Raw genomic sequence first — 20,364 nt, 5'->3', positions numbered from 1 at the left:
CTCTGTCTCTCCTTTTCCTCTCTCTCCTCTCTCCTTCTCCCAGCTCTCCTCCTCTCTGTCTCCCGTCTCCCAGCTCTCCTCTCCTCTTCCTCTCTCTTCTTTCTCTGTGTGTCTCTTTCTTTCCTCTCTCTCTCTCACTTCCTCTCTCTCTCTCTCTGGGCTCTGCCTTCTCTTAAAGGGGCCACAGCCTCTTCTTAAACTGGCAATGCACTTTTCCAGGGTGACATCAGCACAGAGATTTTTTTGCTCAGCCCCCTCCCCCCACCGCCTGCCATGTATATTGCCCCCAGGGGGGTATGTACAGTAAATGGCGGGGGCTGGACACACCTGGCAGGCAGATTAAAGTGTCTGATCTGTCCCATGGAGGCCGACATGACAGAACCCCCAGCATGGGGGGGGGGTGACCCGAAAAGATATATATATATATATACTACTAGGAGGGGGCGGGGAATATACAATGTATGAAATAAATGATGTCATTGGGGGGGGGGGGATATACCAGGACAGTGAAGGGGTTCATTGGCTGCCTATAATAATGACTGTAGCAGTGAAGGGGTTAATTCATTGTATATAAATGAAACATTTTATTTATTGTTTATGTTTTTGTGTTTATTTGTTTTGTTTTTTTGTTATGTATGATTGTTTCCTAAAGTCCCCCCCCTCCAATACCTCTGCTGTATGTGCTGTCATAGGCGGGCGCACGGGGTGTGCCGGGTGTGCCTGGGCACACCCTAATCACCCCGTGCAGCGCATTTCCCCCCCTTCTGCCCTAGAACCCCCCCCCCCGCAGCGCTGTCGGCTTCCTCCCTCTTCTCTCCCACCAGCTGCTGATGCAGGCGCACACAGGGGGGGGTTTTAAAATGAATGGGGGGAAATACATCATTTACTGGCCACTCCCCTTTCTGAATGGACACAGTGAGCGATCAGTACTGTTAGGTAGATTCAGGTAGATTGGAATAAATTTAGGGCGGCGTAGCCTAGCCTGTTTAGGCTACACCGCCGTAAATAAGCTAGGCTAGTAGTGATTTTCGATCTACCTACCTGCTAATCTACGGCGGCATAGCCTAAAACGAGTGGGTGTAAGCGCGCCTGATTTAAATGACTTGGAGGGGGGCGCGTATCATGGTAATGAGGCTTGACCTCACGTTTTTTGACGTTTTTTTTATACTGCGCATGCGCCAGGCGCCTACACTTCCCAGGGCGCATTGCGGCTAAGTACGCCGTACGGGCCTATTGATTTCGACGCGGACGTAAACGACGTAACTCCCGATTCGCGGACGACTTACGCGAACGACGTAAAAAAATTCGAACCTCGCGGCGGGAACGGCGGCCATACTTTAACATTGTTATTCCACCTCATAGGTGGAATAACTTTAGGCCGCCTAAGGCCTTACGGAAAACGACGTAATTCGACTGCGGCGGGCTCGCGTACGTCCGGGAATCGGCGTACAAGCTCATTTACATAATCTACGCCTGCCGCAATGGAAGCGCCACCTAGCGGCCATCCGAAAAATTGCAATCTAAGATAGGACGGCGCGAGCCGTCGTATCTTAGATTTGTTTAAGTGTATCTCTGTTTGAGCATACGCTTAAACATACGGCGGCGTAGATTCGGAGTTAGGTCGGCTTATCTACTGATGAGTCGGCCTAACTCTCTCTGAATCTTCCTATGTGTGTTTTGAGCTTTAGAGTGCACACCCTAATGCAATAGGCGCGCACCTATGTGTGCTGTGGGACTGCAGGGGTTAATTTAGCGTGTACTTCATATATATATACTGACGTGGGAGTGCAGGGGTTAATTGAGTGTATATAATGATACACAGAGAAGTATTTAATTGATACAATTTTTTTTGCGTTTATTTGTCTTCTTCTGGGAGTTCAGATGTGACATCACTTCCTGCGGACCGACTCCTCCCCCTGCTGGTAGCAGTGAAGGGGTTAATATGGTGTATATATAAGGCTGTGGCAGTGAAGGGGTTAAGTGGGTGTATATAATAAAGCACAGAATAATAGATAAGTGGCGGCGGGGGGGGGAAGGTCATGTGCTCCAAGGTGACCCCGCCCCTTTATTCTGATTTATTGATACTTATTTCTGTATTTATTTGTTTTCTTATCTTCTCTCTCTGATTGTGTGACATCACTTCCTGCTGACTGACTCACATCCTGTCCTGGTAGCAGTGAAGGGGTTAATTTAGTGTATAGAATGATACATAGAAGAGTTTTTTTTTGTTTGTTTTATTGATAAAAAAAACATGTATTTTTTTTTGTGTTTATTTGTGTAATTTTTTTTATTTTTTTATTTTTTATTTGTAATATTTTATTTTTATTTGTGTATTTCTGTTTCTCTTATTTCTGGGAGTTTAGATCTGACATCACTTCCTGCTGACTGACTCCTCCCTCTGCTGGTAGCAGTGAAGAGGTTAATATGGTGTATATAAGGCTGTAGTAGTGAATGGGGGGGGGGGTGGCGCCTCCTGGAGGTCACATGTGAGAAGTGCACATCCCCCCCCTGCTGTGTTTCTATTGGTTGGAGAGATGTTTCTGATTTCTGGAAATATTTTGTGGTTTTTATTTCTGATGTTTTATTTTTAGAATTCCAACCTCAGTGTGCCCCCAATCCCCAGGAACGGTGTGCCCCCACACCCCAGAAACAGTGTGCCCCTAATCCCCAGGAACTGTGTGCCCCCAATCCCCAAGAACGGTGTGCCCCCAATCCCCAGGAAGGGTGTGCCCCCAATCCTCAGGAACGGTGTGCCCCCAATCCCCAGGAAGGGTGTGCCCCCAATCCCCAGGAAGGCTGTGCCCCCAATCCCCAGGAACGGTGTGCCCCCAATCCCCAAGAACGGTGTGCCCCCAATCCCCAGGAACTGTGTGCCCCCAATCCCCAAGAACGGTGTGCCCCCAATCCCCAGGAACTGTGTGCCCCCAATCCCCAGGAAGGGTGTGCCCCCAATCCCCAGGAACGGTGTGTCCCCAATCCCCAGGAAGGGTGTGCCCCCAATCCCCAGGAACGGTGTGCCCCCAATCCCCAAGAACGGTGTGCCCCCAATCCTCAGGAACGGTGTGCCCCCAATCCCCAGGAACGGTGTGCCCCCAATCCCCAAGAACAGTGTGCCCCCAATCCTCAGGAACGGTGTGCCCCCAATCCCCAAGAACGGTGTGCCCCCAATCCTCAGGAACGGTGTGCCCCCACACCCCAGGAACGGTGTGCCCCCAATCCTCAGGAACGGTGTGCCCCCAATCCTCAGAAACAGTGTGCCCCCCACACCCCAGGAACGGTGTGCCCCCAATCCTCAGAAACAGTGTGCCCCCACACCCCAGGAACGGTGTGCCCCCACACCTCAGAAACAGTGTGTCCCCACACCCCAGAAACAGTGTGTCCCCACACCCCAGAAACGGTGTGCCCCCACACCCCAGGAAGGGTGTGCCACCAATCCTCAGGAAGGGTGTTCCCCCAATCCCAAGGAAGGGTGTGCCACCAATCCTCAGGAAGGGTGTGCCCCCAATCCCCAGGAACGGTGTGCCCCCAATCCCCCAGGAAGGGTGTGCCCCCAATCCCCAGGAACGATGTGCCCCCAATCCCCCAGGAAGGGTGTGCCCCCAATCCTCAGGAAGGGTGTGCCCCCAATCCCCAGGAATGATGTGCCCCCAATCCCCCAGGAAGGGTGTGCCCCCAATCCTCAGGAAGGGTGTGCCCCCAATCCCCAGGAACGGTGTGCCCCCCAATGCTCAGGAAGGGTGTGCCCCCAATCCCCAGGAACTGTGTGCCCCCAATCCCCAGGAACTGTGTGCCCCCACACCCCAGAAAGAGTGTGCCCCCAATCCCCAGGAACTGTGTGCCCCCAATCCCCAGGAACTGTGTGCCCCCAATCCCCAGGAACCGTGTGCCCCCACACCCCAGGAACGGTGTGCCCCCAATCCTCAGGAACAGTGTGCCCCCACACCCCAGAAACAGTGTGCCCCCACACCCCAGAAACAGTGTGCCCCCACACCCCAGGAACGGTGTGCCCCCATTCCTCAGGAACGGTGTGCCCCCACACCCCAGAAACAGTGTGCCCCCAATCCCCAGGAACTGTGTGCCCCCCAATCCCCAATAATGGTGTGCCCCCCAATCCCCAAGAACGGTGTGCCCCCAATCCCCAGGAAGGGTGTGCCCCCAATCCCCAGGAAGGGTGTGCTCCCAATCCCCAGGAACTGTGTGCCCCCAATCCCCAGGAACGGTGTGCCCCAATCCCCAGAAACAGTGTGCCCCCACACCCCAGAAACAGTGTGCCCCCACACCCCAGAAACAGTGTGCCCCCAATCCCCAGGAAGGGTGTGCCCCCAATCCCCAGGAATGTGTGCCCCCACACCCCAGAAACAGTGTGCCCCCCAATCCCCAGGAACGGTGTGCCCCCAATCCCCAAGAACGGTGTGCCCCCAATCCTCAGGAACGGTGTGCCCCAATCCCCAGAAACAGTGTGCCCCAACACCCCAGAAACAGTGTGCCCCCACACCCCAGAAACAGTGTGCCCCCAATCCCCAGGAAGGGTGTGCCCCCAATCCCCAGGAATGTGTGCCCCCACACCCCAGAAACAGTGTGCCCCCAATCCCCAGGAACGGTGTGCTCCCAATCCCCAAGAACGGTGTGCCCCCAATCCTCAGGAACGGTGTGCCCCCAATCCCCAAGAACGGTGTGCCCACAATCCTCAGGAACGGTGTGCCCCCAATCCTCAGGAACGGTGTGCCCCCAATCCTCAGGAACGGTGTGCCCCCAATCCTCAGAAACAGTGTGCCCCCCACACCCCAGGAACGGTGTGCCCCCAATCCTCAGAAACAGTGTGCCCCCACACCCCAGGAACGGTGTGCCCCCACACCCCAGAAACAGTGTGCCCCCACACCCCAGAAACAGTGTGTCCCCACACCCCAGAAACAGTGTGCCCCCAATCCCAAGGAAGGGTGTGCCACCAATCCTCAGGAAGGGTGTGCCCCCAATCCTCAGGAAGGGTGGGCACAGAATGGAAATTCTCTGATTATTATATACAGAGCATATAGAGTCAATACTTTGTAGGGCGCCCCCCGGGGTCAATACTTTGTATGGCGCCCCCCGGAGTCAGTACTTTGTAGGGCGCCCCCCGGGGTCAATACTTTGTATGGCGCCCCCCAGAGTCAGTACTTTGTAGAGCGCCCCCCGGGGTCAATACTTTGTATGGCGCCCCCCGAAGTCAATACTTTGTAGGGCGCCCCCCGGAGTCAATACTTTGTAGAGCGCCCCCCGGAGTCAATACTTTGTATGGCGCCCCCCCGGAGTCAATACTTTGTATGGCCCCCCCCCGGAGTCAGTACTTTGTAGGGCGCCCCCCGGAGTCAATACTTTGTATGGCGCCCCCCGGAGTCAATACTTTGTAGGGCGCCCCCTGGAGTCAATACTTTGTATGGCGCCCCCCGGAGTCAATACTTTGTATGGCGCCCCCCGGAGTCAATACTTTGTATGGCGCCCCCCGGAGTCAATATTTTGTATGGCGCCCCCCAGAGTCAATACTTTGTAGAACCCCCTTTCTCTACAAGTCTTTTTGGGGGTGTCTCTACCAGCTTTGCCCATCTAGAGAGGGACATTTCTCCTCCATTCTTCTTCTCTGTAAAATATCTCAAGCTCTGTCAGATTGGATGGAGAGCGTCTGTGATCAGCAATTTTCAGGTCTTGTCACAGATTCTCAATGGGATTTAGGTCTGGACTGTGACTGGGCCGTTCTAACACATGAATAGGCTTTGATCTAAACCTTTCCATTGTAGCTCTGGCTGTACTTTAGGGTCGTTGTCCTGCTGGAAGGTGAACACCCCCCCCGTCTCAAGTCTTTTGTAGGTTTTCTTCTAAGATTGTCCTGTATTTGTCTCCATCCATCTTCCCATCAACTCTGACCAGCTTCCCTGTCCCTGCTGAAGAAAAGCATCCCCACCACATGATGCTGCCACCACCATGTTTCACAGTGGGGATGGTGTGTTCAGGGTGATGTGCAGTGTTAGTTTTCCCCACACATAGCAATTTGGTGTCATGTGACCAGAGCCCCTCCCCCACATGTTTGCTGTGTCACCTCCCCCACATGTTTGCTGTGTCCCCTCCCCCACATGTTTGTTGTGTCCCCTCCCCCACATGTTTGCTGTGTCCCCTCCCCCACATGTTTGCTGTGTCCCCTCCCCCACATGGCTTCTCACAAACTGCAGACAGGACTTCTTATGTCTTTCTTCCTCCAATGTCTTTCTTCTTGTCACTCTTCCATAAAGGGCAGATGTGTGGAGAGACCACTAATAGTTGTCCTGTGGACAGATTCTCCCCCCTGAGCTGTGCAGCTCCTCCAGAGTTACCACGGACCTCCTAGCTGCTTCTCTGATGAAGGTTCTCCTTGCCCGGCCCGGTCAGTTTAGGTGGACGGCCATGTCTCGGTAGGTTTGCGGTTGCGCCATACTCCTCTTTCCATTTCCCGATGATGGATTGAACAGAAGCTCCATGAGATCTTCTTATAACCTAACCCTGCTTTATACTTCTCCACAACTTTATCCCAGACCTGTCTGGTGTGTTCCTCGGCCTTCGTGATGCTGTTTGTTCACTACGGTTCTCTAACACACCTCTGAGGGCTTCACAGAACAGCTGTATTTATACTGAGATTACATGACACACAGTTGGACTCTATTTACTAATCATGTGACTTCTGAAGGCGATTGGTTCCTCTAGATTTTAGTTATCAGAGTAAAGGGGGCGCCATACAAATGCCCCTCCCCCCCACACTTTTCACATATTTATTTGTATCATTTTCCTTCCAATAAAATACATTTATGTTTTTCGGTGTAACATGACAAGATGTGGAGAATTGTAAGGGGTATGAATACTTTATCAAGGCTCTGTACATTCGAGATACAGCCCACCAATGGGATCTCAGCAATCCAAGCCCCTCCCCCTTGTACATAGTTATTCATAGGACTTCTCGCCTGCCGCTGTCCAGACAGTTCTTATAACAATTCTCCGTCTGTCACGTCAGGCGTCAGATTTGCGGTTGGCACTTCCGTCTTCTCTGGAGAAACATTTTCTCACTTCAGAGGAACAAAATATGTGCCCTCTGCAGAGATGGCATGTGATCGGCACTGCCCACGAGGAGGAATAACATATTGGGGGGCTCTGAACCACCTCGTTCAGTTGTAGTGTAGGGTGAGGTTGGCACAGTATGGGGTATGGTTGTTGTTGTGTAGGGTGAGGTTGGCACAGTATAAAGTATGGTTGTTGTAGGGTGAGGTTGGCACAGTATGGGGTATGGTTGTAGTGTAGAGTGAGGTTGGCACAGTATGGGGTATGGTTGTTGTAGGGTGAGGTTGGCACAGTATGGGGTATGGTTGTTGTAGGGTGAGGTTGGCACAGTATGGGGTATGGTTGTTGTAGTGTAGGGTGAGGTTGGCACAGTATGGGGTATGGTTGTTGTTGTGTAGGGTGAGGTTGGCACAGTATGGGGTATGGTTGTTGTAGTGTAGGGTGAGGTTGGCACAGTATGGGGTATGGTTGTTGTAGTGTAGGGTGAGGTTGGCACAGTATGGGGTATGGTAACATAGGGTGAGGTTGGCACAGTATGGGGTATGGTTGTTGTAGTGTAGGGTGAGGTTGGCACAGTATGGGGTATGGTTGTTGTAGGGTGAAGTTGGCACAGTATGGGGTATGGTTGTTGTAGTGTAGGGTGAGGTTGGCACAGTATAAAGTATGGTTGTTGTAGGGTGAGGTTGGCACAGTATGGGGTATGGTAACATAGGGTGAGGTTGGCACAGTATGGGGTATGGTTGTTGTAGTGTACAGTGAGGTTGGCACAGTATGGGGTATGTTTGTTGTAGTGTACAGTGAGGTTGGCACAGTATGGGGTATGGTTGTTGTAGTGTAGAGTGAGGTTGGCACAGTATGGGGTATGGTAACATAGGGTGAGGTTGGCACAGTATGGGGTATGGTTGTTGTAGTGTAGGGTGAAGTTGGCACAGTATGGGGTATGTTTGTTGTGTAGGGTGAGGTTGGCACAGTATGGGGTATGGTTGTTGTAGTGTAGGGTGAGGTTGGCACAGTATGGGTATGGTTGTTGTAGTGTACAGTGAGGTTGGCACAGTATGGGGTATGGTTGTAGTGTAGAGTAAGGTTGGCACAGTATGGGGTATGGTTGTTGTAGTGTAGGTTGAGGTTGGCACAGTATGGGGTATGGTTGTTGTAGGGTGAGGTTGGCACAGTATGGGGTATGGTTGTTGTAGTGTACAGTGAGGTTGGCACAGTATGGGGTATGGTTGTTGTAGTGTACAGTGAGGTTGGCACAGTATGGGGTATGGTTGTTGTAGTGTAGAGTAAGGTTGGCACAGTATGGGGTATGGTTGTTGTAGTGTACAGTGAGGTTGGCACAGTATGGGGTACGGTTGTTGTAGTGTAGGGTGAGGTTGGCACAGTATGGGGTATGGTTGTTGTAGTGTACAGTGAGGTTGGCACAGTATGGGGTATGGTTGTTGTAGTGTACAGTGAGGTTGGCACAGTATGGGGTATGGTTGTTGTAGTGTACAGTGAGGTTGGCACAGTATGGGGTATGGTTGTTGTAGTGTAGAGTGAGGTTGGCACAGTATGGGGTATGGTTGTAGTGTACAGTGATGTTGGTACAGTATGGGGTATGGTTGTTGTAGTGTAGGGTGAGGTTGGCACAGTATGGGTATGGTTGTTGTAGGGTGAGGTTGGCACAGTATGGGGTATGGTTGTTGTAGTGTAGAGTGAGGTTGGCACAGTATGGGGTATGGTTGTTGTAGTGTAGAGTGAGGTTGGCACAGTATGGGGTATGGTTGTTGTAGTGTGAGGTTGGCACAGTATGGGGTATGGTTGTTGTAGGGTGAGGTTGGCACAGTATGGGGTATGGTTGTTGTAGGGTGAGGTTGGCACAGTATGGGGTATGGTTGTTGTAGGGTGAGGTTGGCACAGTATGGGACATGGTTGTTGTAGTGTACAGTGAGGTTGGCACAGTATGGGGTATGGTTGTTGTAGGGTGAGGTTGGCACAGTATGGGGTATGGTTGTTGTAGGGTGAGGTTGGCACAGTATGGGACATGGTTGTTGTAGTGTACAGTGAGGTTGGCACAGTATGGGGTATGGTTGTAGTGTAGGGTGAGGTTGGCACAGTATGGGGTATGGTTGTTGTAGTGTACAGTGAGGTTGGTACAGTATGGGGCATGGTTGTTGTGTACAGTGAGGTTGGCACATTATGGGGTATGGCTGAGAGTAGAGTAGGGTGAGTTTGGCACAGTGTGGGGTGAGGTTTGCACAGTGTGGGGTGAGGTTGGCATGGTGTGGGGTGAGGTTGGCACAATGTAAGGTGAGGTTTGCACAGTGTGTGTTGAGGTTGGCACAGTGTGGGGTGAGGTTGGCACGGTTTGGGGTGAGGTTGGCACAGTGTGGGGTGAGGTTGGCACAGTGTGGGGTGAGGTTGGCACGTTCTGGGGTGAGGTTGGCACGGTGTGGGGTGAGGTTGGCACAGTGTGGGGTGAGGTTGGCACAGTTCCATTTTCTCACTTTTGCGGTGTCAGGCGGAGTAGTTGGGCCTCTCTCGGTGCCAGCAGCACCCCGTCTTCTGCCATCTTTCCTCCATTGTGGCCCCGCTGGGTGGAGAAGAGGAGTTTCGCTGAGGCGGTGTAGTTCGGGAGGTGCAAGGGGAAGACCTGGGATTGGTTGGATGGATTGATGGCGATTAAGAGGGTGGAGCAGCCCCAGTGGCTCAGGACGTTATGGGTGGAGTTTTCAGACAGAGTTTGTAGCCACCCGGCGTAGAGGGCGGGGTTCTGGTGGCGCAGGAGGAGCAGAGGGCGGAGCCAGGAGGGTGGCGGGTGTGTCTGCGGAAATAGAAAGGAGGAAACTTGGTCACAGAATATATTACCCCCCCCCAATTCTGGGGTCACAGCATCAGAAATGCCCCCATCTGGGGTCAGACCCCCCATGATGCCCTCTGTGAGGTGACCCACCTGGCTGAGGGACAGCTTGATGGTTCCCGGTAAGGTGACCGCCATAAATTGCAGTTCCGGAGCGGTCAGGTATGACACCTGCAAAGAAGACAAAACGTCACCCATCGTCTATGAATGGCCCGCCCCCTCCCCCTATGAATGACCCGCCCCCATCCCCTCCCCCCATGAATGGCCCGCCCCCACTCCCTCCCCCTATGAATGACCCGCCCCCACCCCCTCCCCCTATGAATGATCCGCCCCCACCCCCTCCCCCTATTAATGGCCCACCCTCCCCCTATGAATGGTCCGCCCCCACTCCCTCCCCCTATGAATGACCCGCCCCCACCCCCTCCCCCTATTAATGATCCGCCCCCACCCCCTCCCCCTATTAATGGCCCACCCTCCCCCTATGAATGACCCGCCCCCACCCCCTCCCCCTATGAATGACCCACCCCATCTCCTCCCCCTATGAATGACCCGCCCCCACCCCCTCCCCCTATGAATGGCCCACCCCATCCCCTCCCCCTATGAATGACCCGCCCCCATCAATCCTCCCTCCCTGACCTCTCACCTCCCACGCGGTTTTCATGACCTCTGAACTCTGGTTGGCCTCCCATGGCTTCCAGTCACGTACGGGACGGGTGCGCAGGAAGCGGGACTTGTTGATGGCGGCCTCCTCACCCAGCCAATCGGGGAGCAGAACGATCCTAATAGTAGACTTCTGTTAGAATTGTGTCATGTAGGTTGTCATTGTGTGACTCTGAGGTATTGTGGTGTCACCTTTCATCTCCCCTGACACCATCCAGCTCCTCCTCCAGACTTTCCACCACCTGAGAGGGAGAAGACAGGTAAGTGACGGTGACCGGGGACCGAACATTTCAACCCCGACAAAGTCTATGGGACCCCAACATGATAAATCAACAGATCCAGGTCCTGCCCCAGGGGGAGTGTTTGGGGACCCGGGTCCTGCCCCAGGGGAGTGTTTGGGGACCCGGGTCCTGCCCCAGGGGAGTGTTTGGGGACCCGGGTCCTGCCCCAGGGGAGTGTTTGGAGACCCGAGTCCTGCCCCAGGGGGAGTGTTTGGAGACCCGGGTCCTGCCCCAGGGGAGTGTTTGTGGACCCAGGTCCTGCCCCAGGGGAGTGTTTGGGGACCCGGGTCCTGCCCCAGGGGGAGTGTTTGGGGACCCGGGTCCTGCCCCAGGGGAGTGTTTGTGGACCCGGGTCCTGCCCCAGGGGGAGTGTTTGGAGACCCGGGTCCTGCCCCAGGGGAGTGTTTGGAGACCCGGGTCCTGCCCCAGGGGAGTGTTTGTGGACCCGGGTCCTGCCCCAGGGGAGTGTTTGGAGACCCGGGTCCTGCCCCAGGGGAGTGTTTGTGGACCCGGGTCCTGCCCCAGGGGAGTGTTTGGAGACCCGGGTCCTGCCCCAGGGGGAGTGTTTGGGGACCCGGGTCCTGCCCCAGGGGAGTGTTTGTGGACCCGGGTCCTGCCCCAGGGGAGTGTTTGGAGACCCGGGTCCTGCCCCAGGGGAGTGTTTGGGGACCCGGGTCCTGCCCCAGGGGGAGTGTTTGGGGACCCGGGTCCTGCCCCAGGGGAGTGTTTGGGGATCCGGTTCTTGCCCCAGGGGACATGTATCAATGCAAAAAAAAAGTTTTAAAAACATCATTTTTTTTCGGGAGCAGTGATATTAATTAAAAAAAAGGGCGTGGGGTTCCCCCCAAGAATCCATACCAGACCCTTATCTGGGCACACAACCTGGCAGGCCACAGGAAAAGAGGGGGGGGACGGGCGAACCCCCCCTCCCCCTTCTGAACCGTACCAGGCCACATGCCCTCAACATGGGAAGGATGTTCCCATGTTGATGGGGACAAGGGCCTCATCCCCACAACCCTTGCCCGGTGGTTGTGGGGGTCTGCGGACGGGGGGCTTATCGGAATCTGGAAACCCCCTTTAACAAAGGGGACCCCCAGATCCCGGCCCCCCCCCATGGGAATTTCACAAAGAAAGTGTCAACATTCCAAATCCTCCATTCCCGAATCCCCCCCCCCCCACCCACCGTCCCGATATCATCCTAATATGAGATCTTCATTCTCACCGTCATCAGGGCCTCTCTGTGCCCCCCGGACAGGCTGAACCCCGAGACCCCGTCCTGGATCCACCGCCTCACCGCATCCTGTATATGGAGGATATACAGAGGATTACCGGGGGAAACCCCCCACACTGCACCCCCCCATAATGACATCTCCACTACTACCCCCCCACACTGCCCCCCCCCCCCCATAATGACATCTCCACTACTACCCCCCCACACTGCCCCCCCCCCCATAATGACATCTCCACTACTACCCTGCCCCCACACTGCACCCCCTCCCCATAATGACATCTCTACTACTAGCCCCCCATAATGACATCTCCACTACTACCCCCCCCCCCCACACTGCACCCCCCCATAATGACATCTCCACTACTACCCCCCCACACTGCACCCCCCCCATAATGACATCTCCACTACTACCCCCCCACACTGCACCCCCTCCATAATGACATCTCCACTACTACCCCCCCACACTGCACCCCCCCCATAATGACATCTCCACTACTACCCCCCCCCCCCACACTGCACCCCCCCATAATGACATCTCCACTACTCCCCCCCCACACTGCACCCCCCCCCATAATGACATCTCCACTACTACCCCCCACACTGCACCCCCTCCATAATGACATCTCCACTACTACCCCCCACACTGCACCCCCCCCCAATAATGACATCTCCACTACTACCCCCCACACTGCACCCCCCATAATGACATCTCCACTACTACCCCCCCCCAATAACGACATCTCCACTACTACCCCCCCCACACTGCACCCCCCATAATGACATCTCCACTACTACCCCCCACACTGCACCCCCTATAATCACATCTCCACTGCAACCCCCCATAATGACATCTTCACTACTCCCCCCCCCCCCACACTGCACCCCCTCTATAATGAAATCTCCACTACTACCCCTCCCCCCCCACACTGCAACCCCCCATTATGACATCTCCACTACTACCCCCCCACACACACTGCACCCCCCTCTATGACATTTCCACTAACCCCCCCCCCACACACTGCACCCCCCCTCTATGACATTTCCACTACCCCCCCCCCCACACACACTGACACCTTCACTACTCCCCCCCCAACACTGATACTCCCCCCCCCCCCCCCCCACACACCTTCACTGTCTGCTCCTGGCTCCTGTTGGTTTCCTCTGATAGAACAAAGTCCAACAAAATCCGAATATCTGGAGAAGAGAAATACAAAACTTCCCGTCATCCTCTGTGTGACGTGTACCCCGAATCCGGGGCTGTCCCCCCAACAAAAAAAGTATGTGCCCCCTTCCTGATTTTTTATTGCATATTTCTCACACTAAAATGATCCGGATCATCAAACAAATTGTAATATTTAATGTAAAAATCTTTTTTTTCTTCTAGAAAATTACTCAGAACCCCCAAACACTAAATATCTTTCTTTTATCAGACACCCCAGGGAATAAAATGGCGGCCATTGTAACTTTTTATCTCGCACGGTATTTGCGCAATCATTTTTCAAACGGTTTCATGAATTAAAAAATAACAAAACAGTAAAGTTAGCTCATTTTTTTTGTATAACGTGAAAGATGACGTTACGCCGAGTAAATAGATACCTAACATGTCACACCTTAAAATTGCGCACACTCATGGAATGGCGCCAAACTTCGCTACTTAAAAATCTCCATAGGCGACGCTTTAATATTTTTTACTGGTTACCAGTTTAGGCTTACAGAGGAGGTCTAGAGCTAGAATTATCGCGCCTGCTCTAACGCACGCGGCGATACCTCACATGTGTGGTTTGAACACCGTTTACATATGTGGGCGGGACTTACGTGCGTGTTCGCTTCTGAGCGCGAGCTACCGGGGACAGGGGCTTCCTCCCTCAATACAGACCCTCCCTCCATAAAGTATAGTCCTCCTCAGTATAGACCCCCCTCCATCAGTACAGACCCCCCTCCAGGAAAAAGCACCCCCCTCTATTAGTACAGACCCCTCCCCCAGGAAAAAGCACCCCCCCTCTATTAGTACAGACCCCTCCCCCAGGAAAAAGCACCCCTCTCCATTAGTACAGACCCCCCTCCAGGAAAAAGCACCCCCCTCTATTAGTACAGACCCCTCCCCCAGGAAAAAGCACCCCTCTCCATTAGTACAGACCCCTCCCCCAGGAAAAAGCACCCCCCTCTATTTGTACAGACCCCTCCCCCAGGAAAAAGCACCCCTCTCCATTAGTACAGACCCCTCCCCCAGGAAAAAGCACCCCCCTCTATTAGTACAGACCCCTCCCCCCAGGACAACCCCCCCCCCTCCATCAGTACACCCCCCCAGGACAAACTACCCCCCTTTATCAGTAGTACAGCCCCCCAGGACAAACCACCCCCTCCATCAGTATACCTACCCAGGACAAACTACCCCCTTTATCAGCAGTACAGCCCCCTCCATCAGTACACCCCCCCCCAGGACAAACTACCCCCTTTATCAGTAGTAAAGCATCCCCCCCCAGGACAAACTACCCCCTTCATCAGTACACCCCCCCCCCCCAGGACAAACCACCCCCTTCATCAATACACCCCCCAGGACAAACTACCCCCTTTATCAGCAGTACAGCCCCCCCAGGAAAAACTACCCCCCTTTATCAGTAGTACAGCCCCCCCACCTGTCACAACACCACGGAGGCCAAACCCCCCCTCATCGCAAGCTGATACCCCCTCCCCCCCGCTCGTTACCGCACCAGCTCGGGCGGCTCAGATACACGGAACACCCGGGCGGCAGCTGCAGAGGACAGTGTGCAGCCGCAGTGGAGAAGAGATTGTGACAGGAGGAGGAGGGGGCCACCCATGGCCACGGCGCTGGAGGCGGGTTTCCAGCTGAAAGAAAAAAAACTCTTTAAGTCTGCAAGGGCTTTCCTCACCCTTGGGATGGTGTCACCCCTGCAGCGGGTGGCACCCGGGTGCGGACCGCACCCCCCGCACCCCCCTAGCAACGCCTCTGTCTGGACCTGGAGGACTCGCCACCATTGATGGAACCATGAATTCTGAGCTCTACCAAAAAGGAGAATGTCCGACCATCAGATGGTGACCTCAAGTACACCCGGGTTATAGAGGACAAGGATCCAAAACGCACCAGCAAGTCCACCCCAGAGGGTTCAAGCAACATGAAGGTTTTGGAGAGGCCTAGTCAAAGCTCGGACTTAAATCCCATTGAGATGCTGTGGCTGACCTCACACAGGCCGGTCATGCCGGAAAACCCTCCAATGGGGCCGAATTACATTTCTTTGATGATCCGAGTCATTTAAATGTGAGAAATATGCAAAAAAAAAGAAAGGGGGCACATACTTTTTCTCAGCAGCGGATACGTGGCTCCGGCTGGATTACCGTATTTGTGGCCCTCGGTCACCAGGTTTCGCGCGCTGCTCCTCATATCCGCCATCCTCAGGAGGACACCTCCGCACCCCAGGAGTGAAGCTCCTCGTATGGACCGCCTGAGATCTGAGGACACAGAGAGGAGAGATCGGCTGATCCCAACAGACAGAAGATCTCCTCCGATCATCGCACCGGTGTGTGGTGTGTGTGGTGTGTATGGTGTGTGGTGTGTGGTGTGTATGGTGTGTGTTGTGTATGGTGTGTGTAGTGGTGTGTGTTGTGTGGTGTGGAGGGTCCGGTGGTCTCGGCGGTGAGACTCGGAGATCAGGAACATTCAGACTGGACTCACCGGTGTAGTGTGTGTTGTGTGGTGTATGGTGTGTGGTGTGGTGTATGGTGTGTGTGTTGTGTTGTGTGGTGTGTATGTTGTGTGGTGTGTGTGTTGTGTTGTGTGGTGTGGACTGGACTCACCGGTGTGGTTTCCCTCGGGAAGGTCCAGGTAGGAGCAGAGGACTCGGCGCTGTGGTGTGGTGTAGTGTGTGTTGTCCGGTGTTGTGGTGTGTATGGTGTGTGTTGTGTGGTATGGTGTGTGTTGTGTGGTGTGGTGTGTATGGTGTGTGTTGTGTGGTGTGGTGTGTATGGTGTGTGTTGGGTGTTGTGTGGTGTGGTGTGTGTTGTGTGGTATGGTGTGTGTTGTGTTGTGTGGTGTAGTGTGTGGTGTGTGTTGGGTGTGGTGTGGACGGGACTCACCGGTGCGGTTTCCCTCGGGAAGGTCCAGGTAGGAGCAGAGGACTCGGCGCTGTGGTGTGGTGTAGTGTGTGTTGTCCGGTGTTGTGGTGTGTATGGTGTGTGTTGTGTTGTGTGTTGTGGTGTGTATGGTGTGTGTTGTGTGGTGTGGTGTGTATGGTGTGTGTTGGGTGTTGTGTGGTGTGGATTGGACTCACCGGTGCGGTTTCCCTCGGGAAGGTCCAGGTAGGAGCAGAGGACCCGGCGGTGTGGTGTGGTATGGTGTGTGTTGTGTTGTCCGGTGTTGTGTTGTATGGTGTGGTGTGTGTTGTGTGGTGTGTGTGGTGTGTGTTGTGTTGTATGGTGTGGTGTGTGTTGTGTGGTGTGTGTGGTGTGTGTTGTGTTGTATGGTGTGGTGTGTGTTGTGTGGTGTGTGTGGTGTGTGTTGGGTGTTGTGTGGTGTGGATTGGACTCACCGGTGTGGTTTCCCTCGGGAAGGTCCAGGTAGGAGCAGAGGACTCGGCGCTGTGGTGTGGTGTAGTGTGTGTTGTCCGGTGTTGTGGTGTGTATGGTGTGTGTTGTCCGGTGTTGTGGTGTGTATGGTGTGTGTGGTGTGTGTTGTGTGGTGTGGATTGGACTCACCGGTGTGGTTTCCCTCGGGAAGGTCCAGGTAGGAGCAGAGGACGCGGCGTTGGTACCAGGAATTAGTGGGCGGAGCCTCGTAGGATCGCATCACCAGCACAACGGCGACTGCGCACATCACAGCATAAGAGACCCAGAATAAGAGTACGAGTCTCCGCCGGAGACGCACCCAGAACTCCGAATCCTGCTCCGAGGGGGGCGCCGGGAGAAGAGGCTGAGACTCCATCCTTGGCTCTCCCCGCCGGACTCTCCGGACCTTCTTATACGGGACGGAGTGCTGAGCAGGAGGTCACAGGGAGGTGCGAGGAGGAGGAGGAGGACATTCTGTACCCTGCATGACAAATATCACCTTCTATAGAAAATTCCACAATGCCGGAGAATAACCCCGGACAAAACATGGACACCGGAATATGGACACCGGAATACCGGAATATGGACACCGGAATACCGGAATATGGACACCGGAATATGGACACCGGAATACCGGAAAATGGACACCGGATGAGGGGAATATGGACACCGGATGATGGGAATATGGACACCGGAATACCGGAATATGGACACCGGAATACCGGAAAATGGACACCGGATGATGGGAATATGGACACCGGATGACGGGAATATGGACACCGGATGACGGGAATATGGACACCGGATGACGGGAATATGGACACCGGAATATGGACACCGGATGACGGGAATATGGACACCGGAATACCGGAATATGGACACCAGAATATGGACACCGGATGACGGGAATATGAACACCGGATGACGGGAATAGGGACACCGGATGACGGGAATAGGGACACCGGAATATCGGAATATGGACACCGGATGACGGGAATATGAACACTGGATGACGGGAATATGGACACCGGATGACGGGAATAGGGACACCGGAATATCGGAATATGGACACCGGATGATGGGAATATGGACACCGGAATACCGGAATATGGACACCGGATGACGGGAATATGGACACTGGAATATGGACACCGGAATATGGACACCGGATGACGGGAATATGGACACCGGAATACCGGAATATGGACACCGGAATATCGGAATATGGACACCGGATGATGGGAATATGGACACTGGAATATGGACACCGGAATATGGACACCGGATGACGGGAATATGGACACCGGATGATGGGAATATGGACACCGGATAACGGGAATATGGACACCGGATGACGGGAATAGGGACACCGGATGAGGGGAATAGGGACACCGGATGATGGGAATATGGACACCGGATGACAGGAATAGGGACACCGGATGACGGGGAATATGGACACCGGATGATGGGAATATGGACACCGGATGACGGGAATAGGGACACCGGATGACGGGAATATGGACACCGGATGACGGGAATAGGGACACCGGATGAGGGGAATATGGACACCGGATGACGGGAATAGGGACACCGGATGACGGGAATATGGACACCGGATGATGGGAATATGGACACCGGATGACGGGAATATGGACACCGGATGACGGGAATATGAACACCGGATGACGGGAATAGGGACACCGGATGACGGGAATATGGACACCGGATGACGGGAATATGGACACCGGATGACGGGAATAGGGACACCGGATGACGGGAATATGGACACCGGATGACGGGAATAGGGACACCGGATGAGGGGAATATGGACACCGGATGACGGGAATAGGGACACCGGATGAGGGGAATAGGGACACCGGATGATGGGAATATGGACACCGGATGACGGGAATAGGGACACCGGATGACGGGAATATGAACACCGGATGACGGGAATATGGACACCGGATGATGGGAATATGGACACCGGATGAGGGGAATATGGACACCGGATGACGGGAATAGGGACACCGGATGAGGGGAATAGGGACACCGGATGACGGGAATATGGACACCGGATGACGGGAATATGGACACCGGATGACGGGAATATGGACACCGGATGACGGGAATATGGACACCGGATGACGGGAATATGGACACCGGATGATGGGAATAGGGACACCGGAATATCGGAATATGGACACCGGATGATGGGAATATGGACACCGGAATACCGGAATATGGACACCGGATGATGGGAATATGGACACTGGAATATGGACACCGGAATATGGACACCGGATGATGGGAATATGGACACCGGAATGCCGGAATATGGACACCGGATGATGGGAATATGGACACTGGAATATGGACACCGGAATATGGACACCGGATGACGGGAATATGGACACCGGAATATCGGAATATGGACACCGCATGACAGGAATACGGACACCGGATGATGGAAATAGGGACACCGGAATATCGGAATATGGACACCAGATAACGGGAATATGGACAACGGATGACGGGAATATGGACACCGGATGACGGGAATATGGACACCGGATGACGGGAATAGGGACACCGGATGACGGGAATATGGACACCGGATGATGGAAATAGGGACACCGGAATATCGGAATATGGACACCAGATGACGGGAATAGGGACACCGGATGACGGGAATAGGGACACCGGATGACGGGAATAGGGACACCGGATGACGGGAATATGGACACCGGATGATGGGAATATGGACACCGGATGACGGGAATAGGGACACCGGATGAGGGGAATATGGACACCGGATGATGGGAATAGGGACACCGGATGACGGGAATATGGACACCGGATGACGGGAATAGGGACACCGGATGACGGGAATAGGGACACCGGATGACGGGAATATGGACACCGGATGATGGGAATATGGACACCGGATGACGGGAATATGGACACCGGATGACGGGAATATGGGCACCGGATGACGGGAATATGGACACCGGATGATGGGAATATGGACACCGGATGACGGGAATATGGACACCGGATGACGGGAATATGGGCACCGGATGACGGGAATATGGACACCGGATGACGGGAATAGGGACACCGGATGAGGGGAATAGGGACACCGGATGATGGGAATAGGGACACCGGATGATGGGAATATGGACACCGGATGACGGGAATAGGGACACCGGATGAGGGGAATATGGACACCGGATGACGGGAATAGGGACACCGGATGAGGGGAATAGGGACACCGGATGAGGGGAATATGGACACCGGATGACGGGAATATGGACACCGGATGACGGGAATATGGACACCGGATGACGGGAATATGGACACCGGAATACCGGAATATGGACACCGGAATATCGGAATATGGACACCGGATGACTGGAATATGGACACCGGATGACGGGAATATGGACACCGGAATATCGGAATATGGACACCGGATGATGGGAATATGGACACCGGATGATGGGAATATGGACACCGGATGATGGGAATATGGACACCGGAATATCGGAATATGGACACCGGATGATGGGAATATGGACACCGGATGATGGGAATATGGACACCGGATGATGGGAATATGGACACCGGATGATGGGAATATGGACACCGGATGACGGGAATAGGGACACCGGAATATCGGAATATGGACACCGGAATACCGGAATATGGACACCGGATGACGGGAATAGGGACAC

At 54.0% G+C, this 20,364-nt stretch overlaps 1 protein-coding gene across 1 annotated transcript; it reads right to left on the bottom strand.

The window, feature by feature from the left end:
* Window positions 1-9,262: 9,262 nt before the first annotated feature.
* LOC120914378 lies at window positions 9,263-17,470 on the bottom strand. The gene is made up of 8 exons (XM_040325065.1): window positions 16,778-17,470; window positions 15,422-15,535; window positions 13,194-13,261; window positions 12,059-12,136; window positions 10,748-10,797; window positions 10,539-10,674; window positions 9,989-10,066; window positions 9,263-9,859 (listed from the first exon to the last, which is right to left on the bottom strand). The coding sequence occupies exons 1-8, from the start codon at window positions 17,001-17,003 to the stop codon at window positions 9,539-9,541; spliced, it is 1,071 nt and encodes a 356-aa protein (XP_040180999.1). The 5' UTR covers window positions 17,004-17,470; the 3' UTR covers window positions 9,263-9,538.
* Window positions 17,471-20,364: the final 2,894 nt, after the last annotated feature.

This window comes from Rana temporaria, chromosome 9 (genome assembly GCF_905171775.1).
Source record: "Rana temporaria chromosome 9, aRanTem1.1, whole genome shotgun sequence".
Lineage (NCBI taxonomy): Eukaryota > Metazoa > Chordata > Amphibia > Anura > Ranidae > Rana > Rana temporaria.
The sequence above is the reverse complement of the archived record's forward strand: the minus strand, read 5'-3'. Positions and strand labels throughout refer to the sequence as shown.